At 44.2% G+C, this 14474-nt stretch overlaps 1 protein-coding gene across 1 annotated transcript; it reads right to left on the reverse strand.

Moving 5' to 3' along the window:
* Window positions 1-8161: 8161 nt before the first annotated feature.
* Window positions 8162-11918, reverse strand: susd3 (sushi domain containing 3). Its single transcript, XM_084479514.1, has 5 exons — window positions 11768-11918; window positions 9906-10097; window positions 9425-9578; window positions 9147-9317; window positions 8162-8811 (listed from the first exon to the last, which is right to left on the reverse strand). The coding sequence occupies exons 1-5, from the start codon at window positions 11832-11834 to the stop codon at window positions 8433-8435; spliced, it is 963 nt and encodes a 320-aa protein (XP_084335640.1). The 5' UTR covers window positions 11835-11918; the 3' UTR covers window positions 8162-8432.
* Between the last annotated feature and the right edge of the window lie 2556 nt (window positions 11919-14474).

Genomic DNA, 14474 nt, shown 5'->3' on the forward strand with positions numbered 1-14474 from the left:
AGTGAAGACGTTCTGTGTGCGCATCATCATGTTCTTGCGTATATCTCACAGCGTGAAAGGGGTCAGAGTGGAAGGCTGTCGCCTACTTACAGAAGCATTTCCGGGAAGTCTGCCTTTGACTGACAGGTTTAAATGCACACGTCAGCAGAAATCAATTGATGCAGTAAGGTTAATGTAAGTCAGAAGGCAATTCATTTTCCTCTGACAGCCACAAGATCTATAAACTTGTTGATGGGTCACTATGTAAAACGTTAGTCAATTCAGGCCTTTAACTTGAGTAGATAGATTCATTTAGTCGCATCCTCTGTAAAACATAACTGTGGCCAGCCCGATTATGTACAAGATTATTGTCCCGATCATATTTAAAGGTATTTGTTACATAAATAAAAAATGTAATGTGTCAACAATTCCTACAGGTATAAGATAATTCATTGGACTCCGGACTAAGGATGTGTTGTGTTTTCTCCAATGACAATAAAAAGCTACAGTATTTTATGATTGTTTATTCCTATTCTACATTTAGCATTCAACCCTAAATAAAGCAATGACAAGCATCCATATCCACCAAGTTACTATTTCTCACTTGCAACTCCTTCCCCTCCACAACCCTACCTCCCCTGCCTCCCCTGGAGAGGCAGCACACCTCTGCCTCATCCCCATCACACCGTATTCCATACCTCCTCTGTCACTCCCTATCATCCACTAGTGTGTGATCCATGCAATCTACTAGCCCTCCTTCCTTCCGTTGCTGGTACGGAGACTGGTGTATTGGAGCAGGCGGTGCGTGCTGTGAATGGCCTACATACCAGCCTGCGACCCCCCCCCCCCCCCCCTCGGACTCTGCGTGACCCAGGTGTACAGGCAGGGGTCCTCACACCCTTAAACCTTTGATAATCTTCCGCTACTAATACGAGCGCATGCATGCAAGGAAACTCATGCATGCACGAGTGCAAGCACATGCTCACAGACGCATATGCCCACACACACAAACACACACACACACACACACGTACAAATTGTGTTTATTTTGATCGCAATACACCACAGGGCTGTTGTGTTACACTGCCACAAAATGTTTTGTTCTCCGTGTTGTATAAACGAACATTAACCTAAAGGTCAGTGACATGGTAGATATGTCATGTACAACACTTTTGTTTTTATTCACAGAATGACATATTTCAAAGACTAAACTAATCATTTGTGTTCGCCCAAGAACTCTAAAAATATTTTCACACCCTTGTTAGCCAAGCATTTTTTATTGCCTATTTGTGATTTAGTTGAGGACAAGTTAACATCTCTTGGCATGGAGAAGTACTTGATTTGGCAGTTAAATCACTATGCAGTGATTGTCTGGCTGATTTTACAGACAAGTGGGCTCCGATAGATCACCTTAATCAGACTTTGTTGTTGTTTTTTGTGTGTGTGTGTGTGTGTGTGACATCGGCCATTCTGGTTTTGTCTGAAGTGTGATGGGACCTGAAGCTATCACTCCAGGTCTGATGATTGAGGCCAATGTGAATCCAGGCCTGGGGTTTTTCATAGCAGTAGCCAATGTTTTGGTTACAGCTGTTTGAGTTCAGAGGCCCAAACTATAGCAACCAAGCTTAAACAAAGGCTTGTTATTTTGGCTGAATATCAACTCCAGACTTTCCATGTTTGCAGCAACCCAATGATAAATTTCAGTCACTATTCAGTTTTCTCACTATTCTCTCTCTCCCTCACTATTCTCTCTCTGTATTCTCTGTATTTCCCTGACTCTATAGACTCTCTTGTGGTCAACATGTTGTTAGCAAAATTATCTCTGTACTGCGTGACCTACCAACACACTGACCTCTCTCCCGGTAACTTCCACTGGACACAACCGACGCCCAGTCCAGAACGCTGTGCATTTACCAGAATGCCCTTGTCCCTCAAAGCACTGCAGGAATGGGGAGAATGGGGGAGAGAGAGACAGAGAGAGAAAGATAGAGAGGGTGGGAGGGGGGGGGGGGTCTGGTCAAAGAACAACAGGCCATTTGTTCCTAGTGGATAAACAGGAAAGGTGATAACAACAGCCAGGCGCACACGTGAGCTCGCTGTCTGTCTCTGTCCGTGCCCCTGAGTTACCCCCCTGGACCGGCCAGACAGAAACACACAAACACACACACACACGAGCTGACCTCACACACCAATAACACACACACCCACACACACACACACTATAGACACACCCCCAGGCCGGCATAGACACACGGCTGGAGGCTAAATATTTAATGATATTCGCCAAGCTGAAAAGCAGGACGTCATCAGTCTTTTCCAGACAGCTTGATCCCTGAGGTCTGACGGGGCCACGGGACGTGTGTATGCAGGGAAGGGCGTGCCTCTCTGCTGCCTAGCTCAAACTGCCTGACCCACTTCTACAGGTTTACCTGACCAGCATATCTCTCCCCAGCCACAAACCTCAAGCCCCCGAACACCCAATTACACAAGCATTCAGTTGTGTGTGTGTTTGTGAGCAAGTGTCTCTCACCAATGAAAGGAACAGCCGTGCGTGCGTGCTTGTGTGCGTGCGTGTGTGCGTGCGTGCACGATTCTGCCCCAGCGGTGGGTGAGTCAGGGAGGAAGCAAAGTACACATCCAAACACAACTGCTTGTTAAAACGGACGCCTTAATTAGACAGTGTTTCAGCACTGTCACTGGAACCTCAATAATTAGTGTCACCCTCTCCCTTTTATACACTTCAATTGTTAAAGATGTTGTGAATAAGGGCAGCAAGGGCTGATATTCTTCCAGATTCCTTGAATCAATGTATATGAATTTGGTAGAATACATGTCCTCAAATGAAATTATCCAAACACATTTTTACAAAGGACCCCACGGATGGGAAAAATAAAAATCCTAATGTCATACTTCTATCCTCTTCCTCCCCCACAGATACCTCTAGTAACCGTGGAAACAGCCAGACGGGCCAAGCTCTTGATTGATGACACACAAACGGCTCCTCACAGGGCTGATGCGAAGATGGATGGATACATGCAGATAACACATCTCTATCACAGCATCTCCTTCTGCTCCCAGAAGGAGATGAGGATGGGATCCTTCTATCAAATACATTCTTATCTTCAAAGAAGTTTCAGATGTTTGAAAGTAGGACTAAGAATAGCATTCTCCTTTACATGGAGGTGTGAGTTGTCCCACAGACACCTCCATCCCCTGCCTCTACATAGTGGACCCCCACTCAGAGAACACAGCACAGGGAGAGGATCCAAACTCAGCATCTTCCCTGAGACTAATGTGCAACTAAAGCAATCCTGCAAGAACTCAAATTGGCTGTGAGTAAATCGGAAACAGGGAAGCCTTCCTTTTAAGTTATTTCTGATCCTTGAGGCTGAAAGAACCTTTGTTGAAGTGCCTTATGACTAGTATGCTTATGCAATGCTTCCACTTTTAATGAATGTGGATACACTTAGATAAGGCTTAGCCAAGCAGAAACCTGATACGATTTTCCTTAACCTGTCCTAGCAAAGATGCAAATTCAAATGAAGTAACATTGCCATCTAGTGAATATAACCTTGTCATTTAAAGGCAGAATGTTACAACTATCCATTTGCTCTTTCAACAGACTAAAAAGGGCTAGAACAACACCACACAAACAGCCTGGCTAGTTATTAACCTACTGCATCAGGAGACAGTGGTTACATTATTAATGGATGTTACGAACCAACTGGATAATCCAAGATGTTACCATTTATTTTTGGTAGCAGCAAACTATAAATATAATCAAAGTGTTTCTTTTGTGCAAGTTACTTAAAGTAGGTCTCTCTCTCTCTCTCTCTCTCTCTCTCTCTCTCTCTCTCTCTCTCTCTCTCTCTCTCTCTCTCTCTCTCTCTCTCTCTCTCTCTCTCTCTCTCTCTCTCTCTCTCTCTCTCTCTCTCTCTCTCTCTCTCTCTCTCTCTCTCTCTGCATGTCTATGACACAGAATTATACTTTTCCACTAAACTGAATATGTAATAAAAATACCTGAGCCTATTTCGGTCACATGGATCCAGTGAGCAGCAGTTCAGAGACATTTAAGGATAATGCCATTATTGGTTTTTCAACAACATGATGACCTCAGCATTGGGGGCAGCAGTGGGGCCCTGAAGCTGTGTAGACCGGTGAACAAATCTTTTTTGCACTGTTCACCACTGAATAGCAAATTGTCAAGCAAACTGTATGGCTAAAGAATTGTCTTACTGTACAGCTGAGCCACCGCAAAGCTCAACTCAGTCAGCTGTTTTCGGTCTCCTTTGAGAGAAAGAGAGCCTCATCAGAACCCCCACCTGCTCATTCCTAGGGGCTAGGAACATCACCGGTTCAGTGGGATCGACCCATTTGTCCTCAGTCTTGAATACTGTGGTTGTGTGTCACACATTCCTTTCTTAATCCGTTTCAAACAGGCAATGTACATTGAAAAACAGTATTCCGGTGATTTGTGGAATGTCATGTGCCAATGTCAGGCATTTTATTTTCACTTTTAGCCTCAGATTTCCTTGATTTGAAATGGAGTGTAGACAAATATGTACAGGCTGAGCAGCACCATAGCTCAGTTTGTAGAGGCACGGAGGAGCTTAATATTCTCAAGCTTGTTGATCTCACGCTTACTCATCCATGGAGTAGATTGCCATTTGTCCTTGGCTCATACGAAATCACAGCGTTGTTTTGCCGCTCTGCCCGGCCCTGCCACAGGACAATGGAGGAACGGACCAGAACCTCTTCAGATATCACCGTCTGGGAGTAAACAGAGCAGGGAGAGAAGGACATTGAATAGACGCATGCCCCCAGCACTGAGAGGAAAAAACTAAAAACAAAATGGAATTGAGAAAAGCCTGTGGAATAAAAAAATATTATTCAGGATAAGAAAACAACTTCACAAAAATAGCCAAAATATAGCATACAATTATTTGTAAAACTAAACTATGATTTCCTACGGGAGATAAACTGAGTCACAGAGACCGTCAGTTAGACTGAGCGAAGAGTACAGGCTCAACACAGAACTACCTTTCTATCAGTGTGTATGATTCACCTCCATAATAATAGAGCCCAGCGAGGCCCACGGTGAGGCAGAAGCAGCTCAGGAAGAACCAGGGCCCTGCACACAGAGAAAATAGTCAGACTTTGATAAACGATTGTCCATATCAGCTATTTTGATGATACAGGTGTGTAGGTTAGTATGCTAGGTTCAATGTTATGTGGTGGAGAAAAATGTAATATACAATACAGTATTTTTGGATTATGAAGTGACGATGGAGATAGAATTGAATTTTACTATCGGGTTATAAACGTGGTTGTATGCATCAAGATAAAGGTTGTTATACAAATCAAGATAAAGGATGGTTGTACAAATCAAGAACATGGCAATTTAAAAAAGGATGCAAGGATATAATGGACAGATGAAGTGCATTCTAAAGCGGTATATATCATGTTTAGATTACATCTAGAAACAAACAAAAAAAAAAGATGGTCACTCAGTGTAGAAATATCTCTGGGGGATAAAAAAGCAATCTTTGTGAGCTCTCTCTTTATTCACAGATCTCCAGTATCATCTCACAGACACACTGTGGATGACCCCATTTTGTTGGTAGGGATTCACATTTGACCCACTGGATGCAACAGTGTCTGTTCAAAAGAATGCAGAACAGAAGAGGCTGTTTTTGTATGTTTTTGTTGGCGGCTGCACGTGAGCTAAGCTGACCTACAAAGCCAGAGCTCTTGATGTAATGTGACAATGCGGTGATGTCATTTTAACATGCAGGGAGATGCGGCCACATTGTGTGATAATAGAGGTGACAGGGTTCAGCAGACAGTGCCATTGGTTGAAAAGCGCATCGTGCTTCGAAAGCTTATAGAAGGACGAACCTATTTTCGTAGAGATGTTCTTTACAGTCATGCAGCTGTATTTGCTCCTAAAAGTGCCGTCAACCCAGACATCGGTTTTACAGTACTTAATAAGAACTGTACCAGAACTATCGATCAGGGCAGCACTGTTCATTGGGTTTTACCCTCGTGGTTTTGCACAGATCTCTCTTGTTTGCCTGTCAAAGTGTTGGTCTTCTTGGGTTCTGCAATTTCTAGAACAGAGAGAAAAAACAGAAGTGAGGGGAGTGGGTAAAAAGCAAACAACGAAAATGACAAGCTGTAGAATAGAGACAAAGCCCTCTCTGAACATTCGCCTAAGCCTTCATAAAAAGTGATACACTGAGAAGCTGATAGTAAGACAGCCCGTGATAACACAGCGTGGTAGAGTTTAAGTTTTTGAGTAAATACAGGTGTAGCTGGAATATACATCATATATGAAGAATTGAGGTGTATTACATATCTGCCAGTCAGCAGTAGCTACAGTTTAATGTTTGAACAAACCACATCAAATAAATAAAATGAAAAAATGAACTGTTACAGCTCGTACAGGGTTGACATTTCCGTGGAGAAATGTGCAACTCATGGTTCATGTTCAACATATCATAAACAAAAATGCAAGCACATATATTTTAATAAATCAGTTTTAGCCATATGCTTACTTCCAGTGTGCACTAGACTGGAGACACGTGCATGTATATTGATTTTTCTGTATATAGATTTTACATATATTATATATATAAACATATTTTTATCAGAATAGTGTGGTGTGAAAAACCTGTTATGTAATATAACAGGTTTTTAACACCACATTATTCTGAGACGGTGGACAAAACAAAGGATTTGTACAGTCTCTGTGCTTGTAGCCGGTGACCTCGGAGGCTGACCCTGCTTGGTAAGGTGCAGTAGAGGTCCTCGGCGTGGAGCTGGAGGGCTTGGTAGAACCCCAGACACGCCTCATCTCCCTCCTGCTGCAGGTGCTCCAGCAACTCAGCCAGCCTTCCCCTAGTGGCCACCGCCAGGTTCCTGAACTACAGCAACACACATACACGGCCTCACCTTCAATACACACAAAGATAGTAGGGTACTGGTCAGTATAGCAGTGGGTAGGATGGATTCCCAGGTGAACAGTTATGGATTCGAATCGCAGTACACTTCACCTGTAGGCAATATTTAGTAATACGCCTCACCCCCTACCTGCACAGTAATGATTTTTTTGCATTATAGTAATTGGTAATCTACAGGTCACCCTTTGTGCCTCATGGTCGTTCAGCATCTGCGGGTGGATCCTGTTGAGCTGCAGAACCAATCTGTCGAGTAGTGCCGTGTCCATCCTCTGGTGCCCACACAGGAACTGAGCGTCCCTCTGGAGACGTGGATCACGGTAATCATCAATGTCTGGCCGAGGATGATGACAATTACACCGGCACGGAAGACAAACGCAGGCTAACACATTAAGGAAAATATGCCTGACACAAAGTACTACCTTCTTCTGCGAATAAAAATATGTCCCTGAGACCAAATAGCACTGTAAATGCATACCTTCCTAACCCCAATTTTGGCTCCAGGTAGAGCTTGATTGGCTCTACCATTTTACAACCTCCACAATTAATTTGACGTCCCTAAAAGAACAAATGTGAACAAACCTCCCATGCCATGTGGTTTTGATTTGTTGTCTTCTTTTACTTAATGTTAAAAAGCTTGGGTAAACTTCCTGCTGCTTCTCGCTGCCGCCATCGTGCGGCCAGGCCAAGGATGGATTCAGATCCACAAGCCAGCCTGGTCGCGGCCCTGGGCTGACAGAGGATCCTTAATTGTAGTGAATGTCCGTTCTCTCTCGTTTCTTAAGAATAAGAATACGAAAATGATGAAAACGACAACAACACCAATGAGGTGGAGAATAAATATGGAGTTTTGAAAAAAAAAAAGTCAAAACGCCATGTAAACGAAAAGGATCTCTCTATCGGATGACCCGACCTCTCTCCTGCCAATAACGCTCGGTTAGGGCATCCCGTCCCTGCAGCGTTCTTTAGTGAGATTAGAACGGCCAGGGAACGGGGTTATCTTGGCCGAACAACAAAAAAGGGAATAGGCCTACATGCTATTTATAGTGACGACTATCCCATAGATTAACCAGAGGGGGTTTATACTGCTAAGACTTGCTTTTCCGGCGTCATTCCTACCTACGAGTCACAATTAATTCAAAGCAGTAAGATCAATAAATAACTGCAGTGAGTCTGACTTTCTTGAAAAATAACAGTATTGCATTTAAAACATGTTTATTTAAATGAAATCTTTCGCAAATATATTTACAATGGCCTGCAGAATTATGTACAAGAAAGGCATCCTTAAAAGTGCAATGGCTCACTCTTACAGACAGATGGCAGTGTCTCCATACAATTTCACCGAAGGCACAGCCTCCGAAATGGTACTCACTGTTTTTACAGAATTATGCCTTTTAGTTTCCTTCAGTCATTGACGTTAGAAAAAACATCACCTACTAAACTACTAAACCTATTTACAGTTTGTTTTGTTTTATTATCAAATATGTGTCCTGCTCACACAGATATAATCCGTATGGAGCATTCGCTTTTTGAATTCGCAACGTTGGACTCCTGGGAGGTGTGTTGGGTCGCACGCGGTATTCTGTGCTCCTGCCCTCCAAGCTGTCGCACCACCCCAGCACCACGGCCACCAGCCGAGCAAGCAGCTAGGCTCTGCGCTGGACCCGAGTTCTGTGCTCCATGGCCCATCGGACAGGGCGGCCCGTGCGGGGCAGGTGAGTGGTGCTGGAGATAATGGGAGTTCAGAAGTGGGCCTGCTGCGTCCTGCTCCAGTGTCATGTCCCGGGCTAAGGGAGATTGGCTGTAGCCTTTTCCAGGGAGGGCAGTTGAGGATGGAACGGTACGATCGCCGTAGGGATGCAGGAGACAAGATCTGTGATAGAAAAAAAACATTGTTACGATAAGATTCTCGTGGGTTTTTTCTCAGGTCTCAGGTGGTTTCTGACTGACAGCAGTATGCTCATATTTGTGTTTGGTGCTCGTAAAACATTACCGTTTTGTCATTCCCCTTCTGAGGCCCTATGAAGAACACTTCCTAGCACACCTCCATTTCACTACTACTGAAATGATGCCACGTTTTGACTAACGCTGCTTGATGCATTTTATTGTGAAAAAAGTGTTCTTTATAGTTATTTACACATTTATTGCTGCTTCCGTGTGTGTGTGTGTGTGTGTGTGTGTCTCGACGAGAGTGAGAGCCATTCTCACCCGCATGGTGCTTGGTTGTCGACGAATACACCTTCATGGCCGCCTGGACGCAACGCCGCTGCCTTCTGACGGCTGTTGTTGTTGTTGTTGTTCCTGCTGTGATGATGAGGAGGGCAACCAGCCCTGCCCCCTGCACCCTGCCTACGAAGCCACTCTTCCTCCTCGGTCTCCCTGTGGTCGCAAAGCATCAGCCTTAGCGTTAGTGGGGGGGGGATCAGTTTCAGTTTGGAAGCCATGACAACAGACGAGGCTTCCGATGTCAAAGCGAGTGTTTGCACCTCTTTTGGTGGCTTCTCTTCCTCGTCTTCGTCTTGAAGCGCGTATGCAGACAGCAGAGGATGAAGGCCATGGACAGCACCACAATGACGCAGGAGCTCACAACGGACGCCCACACGGCCACGCGGAAACCGAACTCCCCGTACGCAGACAAGGCTGTGCAGAGAGAAAACCCACATATGTGCTTGATGATAACATTCATCCATGCACAATTACTGCACACACACACACACACACACACACACATTAGTGTCAATCATGTTATTAATATTTCATTGTAATCATTGTAATGTGTCTTAATGTCTTAGTGTTTAGTGTTTGAACCCTTTCCACCATATCATTAACAATGATGTCGTACGCCCAATGTTTATCATTCTTACAGAGACATGGTCCATCAACTCTTCCATGATGTATGTTATGGACGCCGTGCAGTGTGCATTATGAAAGCTGTATCCTCAGCCTGTATTCTCATGTTCTACTCACGGCTACAATAGGTCTCCCCGACCCACTGGGGGCTGCTGGGGCTCATTTCACACACCACATTAGAGCCCATCAGCCGGGTGTGGTCCGGGCACTGCAAGGAGATGACGGTGCCCACGTTGGTTCCATTGCCTTGGATGATCCTCTGGGTGCCCAGGGAAGGCAGAGGCCTGGGGGTGCACTGCTGGGCAAGGGCTGCAAATTAAAACACAACGCATTGTGAATTTCCGCACTGAAAAGCTTTCAGCACTATCAGGCTTGTACATTGTGACGTCACATCGTAATGGCCGCCCCACCATTTTTAGGAGCATTGGACTGTTGGTTATTCAGTTGGTAGTAACGTTTTTTTTTGTCTGACGTGTTGTGTCAGAATATCGTGTGACATGTATTGGTCATTATGGTGAGACATTTTTTGTGTTTGAAACTTCAACAGCGTTTCCTATGTGAGATGTAGCATGGGAAAAAAACGTTTTTCATTGAGCTATGTTTAGGTAAACGTTGGTTAAGGATTGAATCAGTAGGCTACTACAACTCTCTTGAGTCCTTAATATGGCGGAGTAACTCAAACCAAAAATCCAATGATGCTTTCTTATGAACAAGCCCAATAAAAGGGTTGCAGATTGATAAAGCATTCTTCATTTTTCTTTTGACAGCTAACCCAATGATTGATTGACTATTGAGGTTAAAACTAACTCCGATCCACTACAAGAGAAGTGAAGTGAGAGGTTGACATAACCATTCAATATCAAGTATTAATGCATGTATCGAAAACCTGTCCATTTTAAATGTACATTTATAGAGGTTGAACCATTACACTGAGATTTTCCATATGCATATTTATATTATTAATCCTTTATTTATGAGATTAAAAATATTTTGTGCAAGGATGACCTGGCTAATAACAGCCCTAACGCAGGATGGGACAGCAATTCCTCGGCTATCAGTGCTGAACCCCACAAAGAAGCTTGCTCAGCACACAAAGTGACAAACTCTTTTACGCCGTGTGACACTCAAGCAGCAACTGCTGACGATATCAAAGAAGCAGGAGGACATTTGACAAATTCTTGAAAACATTGTGGAAAAATGCTGCATTTGGTTATCATGCAGCACAATGCTATTTGTGCAGATGATCTTATTATTGTGCTATTATGAGTAGGCTCCATATGGCATGGAGTATGGCTACATAAGTCTGCATATGATCTTATTAAGAAGATGTCAATATCAGTTCAGAGTGTGTGCGTGTGTGCGCTTGTGTTAATGATGACTACAGTTGTTCATTGGTAGGAAGAGGAAACAAACAGAAAGAAAGACGGAAGGAAGAAGAGAGGGATGGTGGAGGACAGAAAGATATGAGAGATATGAAGAGAGATATGAACTTTATATTTGCTTTGAATTAAATTAGCCTCATCTTCTTATTCTGAAGAGAGAGAGACAGAGAGAGAGAGAGAGAGAGAGAGAGAGAGAGAGAGAGAGAGAGAGAGAGAGAGAGAGTGTGTTTTGACTATGAAGGCCTATTACTAAATTAATCTTTACAAACGACAGTGTTTAAGCACGTAAAAACGTAGGCTAAGTTTAAACACGATAAAAAAAAGTCCCGAAGATTTTTGAACGAGAACCAAGCAATCAAGTATTTAAAAAACAATAAACGAAAACAGGGCTGTCAATCACCTACACTTCAATATAAATATGTTTATGCATAAGATAAGATAATATATGGTTTTAAGCAGAACGAGATGGATAAGTTACGCGTTATACAGGATTAGTGGCAACAGTGGAGGGAAATGTATAACATACCTACTGTATTTCTATCAAGTATTCCTAAATGGTGAAGAGCTACTACTAGCCTACTACTACTACTTTCTTACCTCCAATGTTTTGGGCACGACTGTCATTCGCTAGCTCAAGAGATGTTATCGACGTTGCCACTGCCATACCGACACAACCCCTAGTCCGCTCCTCGACCCGTCACCGACCGAGAGCCTCGCCTCCTCGGTGCCCAGTGGGTCAGCAGGTAGGGATCCCGAACCGCGACTGTGTTGCGCCAACTCGAAATTCCGTGTACAGAGTTGTGGCACGCCCTCCTCCCCCCCCCCCCCCCCACCCCTCCCCCCCCCCCCCCTTTCGGTCTGTCTGTCGATCTTTCTCTCATGCTCAAACGCTTTCACCCCGCCCTCTCTCTCTCTCTCTCTCTCTCTCTCTCTGTCTCTCTCTCTCTCTCTCTCTCTCTTCATTTGCTTTAATTATGTTTTCATTGCCAAATCATTCAAAAGCAAAAATAATATAACAAATAAACCAATAAACACAAAACAATATCCATATATTCTGAATTGTATACATGCATTTAATGTGATTGTATTATGAATCATCGGGCAGCTTATGGACCTTGGGAATTAGGATTTACTGAATTTACTGCATGTTGTCAGAAATTGCAACATGCAATATCTCTCTCTCTCTCTCTCTCTCTCTCTCTCTCTCTCTCTCTCTCTCTCTCTCTCTCTCTCTCTCTCTCTCTCTAATAAATGCATTGGCACACAGGTTGGGCCATTCAGGCATACGTAGTACCAATAAAATTGAAGAGAAAAGAGAAGCAGAGATAGGAAACCACAAAAAAGGCAACACCCCACAGACACGAGACATGAGCATACACACAACACCCAATGCAACACGTATTTGTAGAAGACAAAAAAGGTTATTTTACTGAGAATTAAAAGTCTCCCAAGTCATTCAGAGAGCGACAGCCCACAGATGTACCCATACCATGGTTAGACTAATAGAAGGTTATGCTTTAATCCCTGTGGTGTGTGGTCCTTTGTGGGCACACAATAAAGACCCTTTTTTTTTTACGTTATTCAGGGGGTGAATGCCTCTGCCAGGGCTAATACAAGAAACTTGTCCGCAGTCATGCTGTTCACACAGGCTACAGTGCAGTGACGCAGATTGCTCTGTCTCATGTCATGTTGTAATGAGTTGAGGCCATACTGAATTCTGTGCTCACATTATGCCCCTAGTCTTGGTGAAAAACCAAATGAGTCCCATTATGTCAGCGAGACGCCAGACATGAGTGAGTGTGTGTGTCTCTGGTGCTCAGTAGCTCTCCAGGTTGTGTGGCTGAGCTCTGCACCAGCACATTATTTCCCACTGTCTCGCATGGTATTCGGATACAGCCCTACCTGTCTAGGAAGGCAGCTCAGATCCACCCCTCTTGCTTAGTTTTTCTCCCCCAATTTAGAGGGGGGAGGGAGGCCAGAAGAGAGGAACATTTTCAGAAATTGGCTTGAATTTGCTCCATGTTTGTCACTTTATATATAAATACAAAAATATTTTGAAGCGGTTCATCTGCCTGATTGAAAATTTCTTCGGAATTTTGCAGGGTGGATGATGAGGTAAGATTAAATAAGGGAAACGTCTTCGGGTTATGTGAATCTGAGCTGACAGCAGAGACAGAGGTGAGGAGAGAGAGGAGAGAGGTAGGGTCTGGCTAATCTCAGAGCCAGCAGCCCAACAATGTTGTAGCATAACTTCTGGGGGGGAGACAGTACAGAGCCTGAGCCCCAACCAACAACTGCAAGTCCTGGTGTTACACCTTGTTCCGTTTGGTCATGGAAATATTCTACAGAAGAAAACTAATTGGCTCGAGTGCTGATGCTTTCAGAAAAGGATTTGAATTTGTGTATTTTTACATTGGCCAGTCTACACATTATTGATTTGAAAACTTCAAAGACACTTTTTTACAGTGCAGGCCGAGTTTGTGTTTGCCAAATATTCCCTCACAGATCCCCACCGCGAGCCACCTGATTGGTCGAAAAAGAAATACAAAGCTAAAGAAAGCGAAACAATCCGTTCACTTCACCTAGACTTATGTTCATTGTCTGCCATCAGACTTTAGCTATTAATCTAAAGTCTGATTTGTGAGACTATGGTCTTACTTGTCGCCTGTGTGTTCTCTGCAGAAAGCCCCCCTGCCTTCCCCTTGATAGAGGGTTGCAGAAGAGGGCTGGTGGGACCATTCTGCCACAGAGGTGATTAACTAGGACAGGCACCATAACATGCTGCCGACCCGAGCACAACCAGCAGCACCAAACAAACTGGAGCACAATATGGCTGGAGGTAGAGGACACTGAAGGTGCCTCTCTGAGATCAGTGCCTAAAAAAGGCACAGAAAATGAGGTTATAATGTATTCATGCGCATGTATGTAGGCATGCACACATGCATGCATGCAAGCTCACAGTTACACACATGCTAGAGGTGGTCATCATGACAAAACACCTGTGTATATACCTGGATACCTATACGTTCCATCCCCAGATGGGCTTTCATGCTCCTTTGTCTTCAGAGGTGCCATGTATCCAGACTGTTTTTTGGGTCTGAAAAGGAGGCTGCCACTGCCCAGCCCTCAGCCTGACTGGGGGACTGGGCTAAGGCTGGCCAGGGAGTCTAACACAGGATGCCAGGCACGAAAAATGGCTCTTTGAGAGAAGGACGTTTAGACCATCCAGCCTTTCTGAGACACAGACTTGGCTCCCTCTGCCATATCAGGCCAAGAGACAGCATGAGACGTGCAGCACAGGGGG

This window comes from Micromesistius poutassou, assembly GCF_964030765.1.
Source record: "Micromesistius poutassou genome assembly, chromosome: 15".
NCBI lineage: Eukaryota > Metazoa > Chordata > Actinopteri > Gadiformes > Gadidae > Micromesistius > Micromesistius poutassou.

What these genes read in the sequence shown, in the direction of transcription:
- susd3 (XM_084479514.1), bottom strand. Translation starts at nt 11,834, where the DNA reads ATGGCAGTGGCAACGTCGATAACATCTCTTGAGCTAGCGAATGACAGT. An exon ending in CGGGGAGACCTATTGTAGCC is followed by an intron (nt 9,579 to 9,905) that starts GTGAGTAGAACA and finishes CTCTCTGCACAG; the next exon opens with CCTTGTCTGCGTACGGGGAG. An exon ending in AAGAGAAGCCACCAAAAGAG is followed by an intron (nt 9,318 to 9,424) that starts GTGCAAACACTC and finishes TTGCGACCACAG; the next exon opens with GGAGACCGAGGAGGAAGAGT.